At 41.5% G+C, this 11177-nt stretch overlaps 1 protein-coding gene across 1 annotated transcript; it reads left to right on the top strand.

Moving 5' to 3' along the window:
- Positions 1–24: 24 nt before the first annotated feature.
- On the top strand, positions 25–10214 carry LOC119253947 (acyl-coenzyme A synthetase ACSM6, mitochondrial-like; the record flags this gene model as incomplete). The annotated part of the gene is given in 8 exon segments (XM_037521170.1): positions 25–248; positions 1992–2135; positions 4968–5002; positions 5005–5123; positions 5845–5927; positions 6719–6842; positions 7586–7666; positions 10113–10214. Coding segments are annotated over 8 exon segments (912 nt in total), but the record flags the coding sequence as incomplete, so codon positions are not given.
- Between the last annotated feature and the right edge of the window lie 963 nt (positions 10215–11177).

The raw sequence follows: 11177 nt of genomic DNA, 5'->3' as shown, positions 1-11177 counted from the left end.
TAAAAAATATGAATAAAATCTTCCTTTGTGGCTCTTGTAGGAATCACCTTTGTGCCAGGAACACCCCAAATGACTGCCAAGGAGATTCTCTATCAGCTGCACACATCTAAGGCCCAATGCATTGTGGTCAACAAGGCTGTGGTTCCACTTGTTGACTCTGTGCTGTCCAACTGCCCCACCTTGAAGACCAAGCTCTTGGTATCAGATAAGAGCTATGATGGATGGTTGGATTTCAGGGATTTGATGCGGTGAGCGGGCACTGATACTAAACAGGGCACTAAAATCAAGAAAATGTCCGACTTTGGAAGGCATATGTGAGAAGCAATGTGGGTAATGTGGAAGGAGAGAGGGGAGCAGGTCAGTAACGTCTGGTCAGTAATGTCTGTCTGACGGGAGAACACTCCCAACACAGGAATGCCTGATCTGTCTTACAAGTTCTCAGTCTTAGTGAAAGTCTTACCTCCCAAAATTGGGAGTGTTAATTCTGGGAGAAGGCTGACCAAGAAAAACACAAAGAGGTTAAAATAAAGTAATGGCATTAATTTGGGAGCCTTAGATCTGAAAATTGGAGAGCACAAATTCAAGTCTTAGCCCAAATTGTGTCCCACTGAGGTCTTTGTTCAGGGATTTTTTTTTTTAATGACAAATGATAAATGAGCAAGACAGACTGCAAAAGAAGCTTCAAAAAAAGCAGGGCATTGAGAAGGAGTAACCTGATGTGAGAGGGGAGCATTACTTTAGATTTAGTGGCTTCTGGGGAGAGAACATTTAAGCTGAGATTTGAATGCCAACATGGCAACCTTTTGAAAATCCATGGGGACCATGTCCTTGGCACAGGGATCACTGAGGGAAAGGAGGGCCGGAGGCAGGAGTGCCCTGGATCTGTTTTGAGGAACAGGAAGGATGCCAAATACGGTGAGTAAGAGAGTGGGTGGACAGGGTTGAAGAGCAAGAGACAGTGATACTAGATGCCCTGTAGATTATGCAGGAAGCCATCTGGGAAACCCTGGAGAGAAGGACTTGATTGGATTTACTTTGTTGACACCACACTCTGGCAGCTGGAGGAACAATAGAGCACAAAAAAGGGAGTAATAAGACTGGGACGCAGGCTGGTGCAGCTGTCAGGGTGAGAGGCCACCTTGGCCAAGAAGGAGCAAACCGACAGGACTCACTTCTGGCACGAAACGAAAAGGAACACCCAAATACTCAGTGACAGAGAGAAATACCATTTGAACTTTAAAATAAATTTTTAAACATGCATGCGTTTATAAAATAATCAAAAAAACAATTTGAAGTTTTAAAATCTATATTTGTATCTAACTTTGATGTTTGTATTGTAGATTTAAAGTTTATAACTACAAGGTCGTCTTGGAAGTCTTTTAAAATCCAATTAATTTTTAATATTCTCTGAAATTAAAGAAAATCAAATTGGCAAACTACCGTCCTTGGACTAGCTGCTTATTTTTTTTAAAGATTTTTTTATTTATTTATGCATACAAGAACTGGGGTACAGGCCAGAGGTGCGGGGGGCATGAGAGGATTCACCAGAGACAGAGTGGGGAGCAGAACGTGAAGACTGAATGAAATACACTGCTGAGGGGAGCAGCGGGTGAGACAGGAGAGGTCTGCTGTGCCATGTGGGTCAGCTCCCTGGCCAGGGATCAAACTTGTGCTGCAGAGGCTGGGATTGCTTCACAGTGCTGTGCTTAACCCCTTGCGCCACCAGGGAGGCCCTAGCTACCTATTATTATAAATAAAGTGTTTTTGGATCCAGGGATGGGTTAGAGTGATCAAGTGAGGTGAGTCAAGAAAGTGCTGGGTTGGGCACCAATATACATTCGCACCAACAGTGTGCAAGAGTCCCTTTCTCAGCACCCTTGCCAACACAGGCTGTTTTCCAGTCTTTTTGATACAGGCTGTTCTTATGAGTGTGAGGTGACCAGAGAGAACCTGCATGTAGAACTCACTGTTGCCTCTTTTGTGACCTACAGAGTCGCCCCTCCTAAGCAGACCTGTGTGGCGACCAAGAGTCAAGATCCAATGGCCATTTTTTTCACCAACAGAACAACAAGTTCTCCCCAAATGGTCGCATTTTCCCACTATGGTTTGGGAATGGGATTTAGCCAAACCTCAAGGTACGCTCCTCACACAACCTTTACAGGCCTGAGAGCTCTTTTCTTGTACAGGCAAGAGAGTGTTTCATGGGACTAGAACTAAGAAGTTTCTTACCCATGACTGCAGAAAATGTCAATACTGAGAAAAGGAATAGGACTGATGAAAGAGTGGAAAAAGATGAAAAGATGAAAAACATAAAACATAAAAAGATGAAAAGTGAATTATTGTAGATCCAGAAATCTAAGATTCTGAGAGACAAAGGAAGAGCAGTAAGTTCATATAACTAGGGAGGGGCCCAGGGCAATTATCCCAAAACAATACACTGCTATATGTTGCCTGTTCTGTTACAGGCACTGGGATGAGTAAGAGTGACAGACACAGAGGTAGAGTCACAGCTAATGAAGGGTTTGGGTCTAGAGACAGCATCTAAGATGAAAATCCCATGTCAGACAAGCCTTTAAAAAAATCTCTAATAGCTCTAAATGTTTATCATACCGTCTCTCGGTAAATCCAATGCACTAAAACGGATTTCTGTCTCTTCAGTGGGATACTCATTGAAGTAATTGATTTAGATGTTTTAGCTTGGTTTTGAGAGGGCTTAGTTTCCCATACATACTGTCAATCCTGCCTGCGATGACTCATTTGAAGATGAGTCAAGTGTTTTTACCCTCAAAAAGTCCATAGACTCATCAGCAAGCAAAGCGTAGTATGTGAGTAACTACAATACATGACAGAAGTCAGGGTTCTATGGGAGAGAGAAAGTACTAGCAGGACTCAGAGGAAAGAGGCATCATTTTCAGAGGAAAGGAGCATATAAAGGATTAGAAGTGAACTTTGTATCTGGAGTTCCATCATATGGCTATGAGGGTGCCAAAGAGCACGCAAAGCAGAGCAGAGTATAAATGGCAAAGCATGGAAGAGAAAAAGCAAGGGGCTAGAGAGAGCGCAGGGTCCCCTTGACTGCAGTCGAAGTCGTGGAAAGAGAAGAAGGAATCACTGAGGATTTTTTAAGCAGGAATATATTATCCTATAACAATAATCTAGAACGCGTGATGAATAGATCAGGAGGCAGAAGGAGTGGCAATTTAGCTCCTAACAGCCAGCACGACAGCTGTGCACATTTTCTAGTCTTCCTCTTCTGCCTGCTAAACCTGGATATGTCTTTGGTGCCACTACTTTACTCTGAAGAAGCTCTAAGTCCCAGGAGGTACCTGTTTCCAGGACAAGAGCGAGGAAAGTGTCGGCACTAAATGGTAGCTCAGGCGTTAAACAGGTAAGGGTTCAAACCTCAATTATGTCAATGACTGGTGTGAACTCAGGCATGTCATCTCAGCTCACTTCAGTGTCCTCATGTGTTAAATGGAATAATGCTACATTTTATGGACTCTCAGATGCACATTTTTTTTTACATTTCACTCTCTTAAATTCAGCAAGTACCTTATGACCAATAGCATGTCCAGGTTTAGCTGGCAGTGCTGTCGGTGAGAGTAATGGCATGACTTACTCTCATAAATGAGTCTCTTCCATGGAATAAAAACAGTATATCTGCCTCCTAGACTTGTCACATTTAAGTGAGCTATTGGAGCAGCATGCTTAGCTCTGTGTCCGGCATGTAGTTGGAGCGGAATTCACAGTAGCTACCATAACATGGACAAGACTGATGGAACCCAGACTGTCCATGGAATTCACTAGACCTGGGTTCCTATCCCAAGTCTGCACTCACTGCCTTGAACGAGCTATTTCATACCTAGAAGACGTTCCCGCATCTATCAAAATGCCAATCCAGTAGGCTTTATTTAAGAATCAGGTCTACTGGAGGTAAATGTTAGCAGCATTTCTCAAGATTACAAACTCACGTGCCCTTTTACCAGCAGCCTACTTCCAGGAATGTTTGCCATAGACTTGCAGCCAAGTGTCCAAAATATCAAGATTCCATGAACAAGATATTCTTGTAACACTGAAATAGCAAAAGGGTTGTGCTAGACAGCTGGAGAAAGAAATAATGCATTACTATCCAATGGAATATTATGTCTCTATCTCCTTGCTATGCAAAGACCTTCGGTATGAATTGGCCAGGAAAACAAGGAGTAAAGGAGAGAGTGTTGAGCATGTTGCTATTTGTGGAGAGGAAAATATGCAGCTTCTTATCACATGTAAAGCACTTGTCACAGTACCAGTACATGGTGTGAGAGCTTGCACATACATGTCGACAGTGGCCAGGCCACGCAGAGAAACAAGGCTCTGACCCAGCGTCTGGAGCAACCAACTCAGGAATCCAAACTTTCAAATGCAGAACGTGCCCAGGAAGCCAGCTGCTGGCTCTAAGCGAGGCTCGGAGGACATCAGACTCCTGCTGGCAGGGAGTCAAATAACCCCTGTAATAATGAGCCCCAAACGGTCAAGACTTGATTAATAACTGACACCTTCCCTTACTTTTTCCTCCCTTCTAACTTAGAACCAGCAGAGAAAGTCACACCTATCACACAGAACAACTCACCTCTAGCTAACCCACCTCTTGCTTTTCCCTCCCCCCTACCCCCACAACCCCCCAACCCCTCACACCCCCACCCCCCACACACACCCCCACACTCCTGTCCTTCCCAAATTCCTCCAGCCAGGGCACAGGGCACGCCTGAAGTCTTCCCCTTTCCCACTACAGAGCCTTCTCACTCCTCTGCCAGCCTTTGCATCTCTGCCAAGATGCAGGTGATGGTGGCTGACTCCTTTGCTACGGCTCTGAATAAATAGCCTGTACTTACTCTCATTTGAGTGGTTAGTGCCCGATAGCTAATCATTATATTGTTGTTAGTACTGCCACAGGGGAACTCAGACATTTTTCTTATTTTCTTTAGACAGTGGATGGACCTCCAGCCGACAGATGTCTTCTGGTATCTGGGGATGCCCTCAGTGGAAGCTTGTCACTGAGCAGTGTGCTGGGAGCTTGGCTCCAAGGAGCCTGCGTGTTTCTGCATCACATGCCAACCTTCTGCCCCGAGACTGTTCTAAACGTAAGACCAGTTCCCAGTGTGGGCTGGAGCAAGGGCCAGAAGGGAAGCACTGGCAACGACCCAGTGACTCAAATGTCCCAAATTGGGTGAACCAAGAATTAAATTTGGAATGTCATTTGAAACTATTCACTACTTCTGAGAACAATGTCCTCTTACTTCTCTGAGCCATGTGTGGTGTCAGGACTTGGCTGCTTCATTGAATTACCGAAAAATAAACTTTCAAAAAGCAATAATGATAAAGATGATATGATATTAATATCAGCCATCATTTATTGACCTGATGTCGAAACTCATTTCAACATCATTTCATCTCCCCAACAACAGTGAGGGAGAGACTGGGGAAACTGAGGCCTAAAAAGATTGAGTAACTAGCTCAAATAATCATAGTGGTGAAACCAGGATTTAAACCCTGGTCTGTTGCACCCTATCCCATGATCCCTAAACTACCTCCACAATCCCAAGTTTTACTAGCAACATCTAGGCCTATTGTTCCTGGGATCCAGAAGTAAATGTCTAGCTGTGTATCCATTCAGTTACCATCTGATGAACACAGTGTTTCTTAGATCCAGAAAGGTAAAGTGAGATTCTCTTCCTTAGCTCGTCAAGATAAGGAAGTTGTCCCAGCTGAGTCTGGAAGTCTGTGATCCTCTCCCCTACACTTTTCCTCCAACATTCTCATCCCCATCTTTACATGTTGATTGGCTTTTTCTTTGGGGTGCAGGCCTTGCACAGATTTCCCATCACCACTCTATCTGGAAATCCAGGGGTATACCAGGAATTGCTTCAACACAAACATTTCATCAGGTAAGAGAGGACCTTCCCAGAGAGAGTCCATGTCTACTCAGGGTATGACAAACAAGACTAGGAACCTTCACTTTATTAAAGTAGACCCAATTCTACCCTTCACTCATTCACCTTTCTTGTTGCCATTTTTAACAATAAATCCATTTAAGAGTACAGGGATTTTCTTCCCTTATGACTTTGAAAGTCCATATCTTCTGGCTCCTCAATATAAAATTTGATTGTAATCAAAAGATTGGGTGTGGCTAACTAATTTGTATGTCTACCTTCAACAAGATAAATTTTATAGACAAATATATTGAATGTAAAATATAGGTCAGCATTAAAGCAAAGGCCAACTCTTCTAGTGAATAGAGATACTTCTAGACCTTTAAAAAATAAATTTATGTCTCTATCTACCTCCATAGAAATATATTCTAATACTGGTGAGAGATTAAATAGGGAGTATCACACTGTATTTTTCACTCCACATTGTACCTTAGACCTTCCTTCAGACGGCTGGCCACTTTCTAACAGTCAATCATTTCTATCAGTTAAATGATCCATTCACTTTTAACACTAATGCTTCTACTCCAGAAAAACAAATGAGAGTCTTCATGGAGACTGATCCAAGTGGAAGGTCTGAAATAGATTTATTTAATAAACTAGAAATAAAAACATCAAGACCACTTCATGAGTACCTCCTACGTATTTGGCAATATCTGTATCATTTTCCCAAGAGTCTTCCTTACAACAGACCTGTTATTGGTAGAAATGTTCACCAAGCCTAAGAATAACTTGTGATGACCCTCCAGCTACAGATCCAAGAGCCTGAAGCATTGTGTGTCTGCAGGAGGACCCATAAGCCCTGGGATGATAGCAAACTGGAAATGCATCACTAAGTTGAACATCTACGAAGGCTATGCGAAGACTGAAACTGTAGGTTGATACTGGACGGTCAGTCAGTTAATACTGTCATTTAACCACACTTGTCCATTTACTATGTAAACACTTTGTCAAAGCACCAGGTGCACGTGCAGATAGCTGGATCTTAAATACATGAGGAGAAAAATGGCTTAAACTAGAGAGACTCTTCTTTGATCATAAGACAAAGGATTATGGGCAAATGAAATATTCTCTCACACTGCTGAGAAAGGAACATGTTAAAAGACACCCAACAGCAAGTGCTAGAGAGGATGTGGAGAAAGCGAAACTGTGATGTTCTATTGTTTGCTATGTGTTTGCACCGGGTCCACCTGCTGTGATGAGTTGATAGTCTTACATATCTTTAGTCTTTGGATTTCCTCATTATCTCTTTTTTCTCTTTGTAATTTGTTACTTGAAAAAGGTAACAAATTGCTGAGATGTTGGTCCTTTCAAATATTTCCCAGTCTGGGTTTTGCTAGTTGCACCCTTAAGGCGTTTAACATGTTGGGGTTCCTCTGCATTTCCTTACAATTGGTAGATAGATCTGGAGGTGTAATCATATCCCTGCTTTATTTTTTTTCTTTTCCTATACTATTTCTTAGGTCATATAATATTCTTCCATCAGGAGGCATATAAGGTGTGGTTATCTCTTTTTTTTTTTTCCTGGCGACATCAGATATTGGTGATTAATGGCTAGGTCAATTTATTCACTCCCTTTTTAAAGGCAAAAACTTTTCTGTATTTCTTTAATGCAGGGGCTGCTCTGTGCCACTTCCAAACAAATGAAATTAAAGCCAGGTTCTCTGGGGAAGCCACTGCCACCTTATATTGTACAGGTAAGAAATCATAGGTAATGAGTATGACAGTTATTGTTAATTGAGCTCTTACTAAGTGCCAAACAAGGTCCTTACCACTTAGCAATGTTATTTCATTTGCTCATGGCCACAATCCTAACACAAGAGTATCATTACTATCCCCAATTAATGGATGACAAAATTGAGGCTTAACAGGTTAGAGTAACTTTACCAAGATTACCCAGCGAATAAGTAGCAACTTCCACTTTCAATCATGACTTCACTGGTGTAAGGACAACCAACATTTGAAGGAGAATTAACAGCAATTCTTCACAAATTCTTCCCAAAAATATGAGGGGGAGTTTTGATGGCTGGTCTCAAAGTGAGAATATCAAATGAGGCCAGGACAATCCAACTGCCGATATCAAAGAGCTCACAAGAAAAGAAAACTACACAGTAATCTACCTCAAAATACTAGCAAACATAACTAGTAGCATATAAATGGTTTATATACCACATGGAAGTGGGATTATTCTAGACATACAAGCTTGGCTCAACATATGGATATCAATCAATATAACATAGCATACTAATAGAATCAAAGAACAGAAATCCATGATCATCTCTATAATGAAGAGAAAAGCATTTGATAAATTACAACAACTATCAATGATGGTGAGGATGTTGAGAAAACAGAAGCACTCTTACACTGTTGGTGGGAATGCAGACTGATCTCTTGTGTGACCCAATAATGCCATTCCTAGGTATCTACCCAAAGAACACAAAAACACTAATTCAAAGCAAATACTGCTCTCCCATGCTCATAGCAGCACTAATTAAATAGCCAAAATGTGGAGACAACCTAAATGCCCAAAAGCAGATGAGCGGATCAAGAAGAGGTGGTATATCTATCCAATGGAATACTACTCAGCAATCAAAAAAGATAAATTGATGCCGCTCTTGGCAACACAGATGGAGCTGGAAGAGATTATGATAAGCTAAATAAATCAGAAGGAGAAAAATATCAGATGGCATCACTTATTGGTAGAATACAGAGAAACTAAACAAAGGAAAAGATAAAACCAAACTTAAAAACTAACTCTGAAAAATTGGTTCTAGAACGGAGGAATCCAGAGAAAGAAGGGAGCCATGAGAATAAAGTTGGGAGGGAGCAGGGTGGATTGAGGTGGTGGATCCCCAGGTGCTTTTGGTGATGGGTGAGCCATAGCAATAATACTTGAAGTGTGTGCAGAAGGGGGCGGAAGGAGGGAAACACAAATAATGATATAAACCAATATTATAACCTTAGTGCCAAAAAAAGTGTTAAAAAAAGGAATAAAGGGGAAGTTTCTCAACAGGATAAATAGCATCTACAAAAACCCACAGCTAACATCACACTTCACAGTGAAAGACTGAAATTTTCCAAGATCAGGATTTACAAGGGAGTTTGCTCTTACCACTTTTATTCAGCACAGAGGTTTTATCCAGGGCAATTAGACTAGAAAACAAAATAGAGAGCATACAAATTGGTAAAGAGGAATGGAAACTATCTCAATTCAAAATGATTAACAATTTGCAAATAGGGCATTTTAAGGAATACACACACACGTAATAAATGATATCAGCAAATTTTCAGGATACAAAACCAAATGCAAAAATCAATTATACTTCCATATGCTAGCAATGAACAATCCAAAAATGAAATTAAGGAAACAATTCCATTTACCATAAAATCAACTTCTCAAATCTCATTTGAAAATTGATTCGCCAGATAATTCATTTTGTCTGCTAGACTTGGACACCTGTTTTTCCCCCATAAAGCAAGTTTGTCTTGGAGGCATGAAGTCTTTCTTACTGCCCCAGAGACTTTCTGACTCTTAGAGCTGGCTGTTCCTATGGAAAAAAATCTAGAGTATTCAGCAAGGACAATTCAGAATAAGAATGAATATTTCTTTCCAAGGTGACAACTTGGAAGGGTATAACCCTTAAAATTGGGTGTGTATTTAACATTTATTCCAAAATGGTATCAGAAGTCTGGAGATACTTGCTACGAGGTGAAAAATCACTGAGTAGAGGTCAGGATGTAACTTTTGCCACTTCACTCCATGATCACACCTGCTCTTTCCCTGCAATTCCTGCTTCCCAATAGTCTGTACTAGTTGGATATTTCATCTTATCCTCAGAATAAAATTCAGAGTGTTCATTTTCTAGATGAGGAAATTGAGCTTTAGAGAACTGAAGGATCCAGGTTGTCAATGTCAGCGGTGGAGAGTAGACAGTCAAACCCCGCTCTTTCCCACTCTGTCCCTCTGATGCAGTAGCCACTGCCTCTCAGTTTGCTGTCTCTACGCCAACCAACCAACCGAGCAATTTCCTAGATCCCTGTGGGGACAGTGAGGTGATAGCCTTGGCTTTAGATCTCCTGGTGTTTTAGGAACAGAACAAATGTTGTGCAAGGAAAAATCCCTTCATGGTTTCTGAATTTCAGATTGTGGATGAAAACTCAAATACCTTGCCTGCAGGAGAAGAAGGGAATATTGCCTTTCGTGTTCAGTGGAAGCAACCCAGCTCACTGTACTATCCACACATGGTAGGGAAGACTTTCCTTTCTCTAAACACTCCCACTGTCATTACAATAATGGTGTCGTCAATCTAGACCATTGCATGATTTGCCAGATACTTTTGTGTCAACATTAATTTTGCAAATTGTCAAATCTACAAAATTTTTTTAAAGATTTATTTATTTATTGGGCCTCCCCTGGTGGCGTAGCAGTTGAGCGCTAGGCTGCGAGGCTGCCCGCAGCCTCTGCAGCACCGGTTCGTTCCCCGGCCACCGATGAGGGTCCCACCAAAAAAAAAAAAAAAAAAAAAGATTTATTTATTTATACAAGCACTGGGTACAGTCAGAAGAGCGGGAGGGTGAGAGGATTCACCAGAGCCAGAGCGGGGAACAGAACAGGCAGACTGACAAAATACACTGCTGAGGGGACCAGCGGGCACAGCAGGAGAGGTCTGCGTGCCATGTGGGACCCACACCGGCAGCCGGGGATCGAACCAGGGCTGCAGAGCCTGCGGGCAGCTTTGCAGCCCAGCACTCAACTGCCGCGCCACCAGGGGAGGCCCTACAAAAATTTTTTTAAAAATAGCACAATGAACACCTGCATGCTTCTCAGCTGTACACACATTGTGAGTATCTTGCCTCATTTGCATTTATATGATTTTGAAGAGATATTTGGGAGACAGTGCAAATACAACACTTTGTCCTGAATTGCCATTACCTGAGAAATTAAATACAATTCCTTCATTTTATCTAATATTTTTGTATATTTCTATTTTTTCCCATTGTCATCAAAATGTATTTCTTAGTTTTTGTAAATCCAAAATGTGATCAAGGATCATTTATTTGGTTTTCGTGTGTCCAGTTCTTTTGACTTAAAACAAAGCTGACCTTTTTTTGCTTTTGATAACATAAACATTCTTGAAAAGTAGAGACCTGTTTTCTTGTTAAATGTCCCTAATTCTAGATTTATCTATTGTGTCCTCATAATGAGAC

This window comes from Talpa occidentalis, unplaced genomic scaffold, assembly GCF_014898055.3.
Source record: "Talpa occidentalis isolate TD23 unplaced genomic scaffold, MPIMG_talOcc4v2.1 talOcc4.2457, whole genome shotgun sequence".
In the NCBI taxonomy this organism is placed as follows: Eukaryota; Metazoa; Chordata; class Mammalia; order Eulipotyphla; family Talpidae; genus Talpa; species Talpa occidentalis.
The sequence above is the reverse complement of the archived record's forward strand: the minus strand, read 5'-3'. Positions and strand labels throughout refer to the sequence as shown.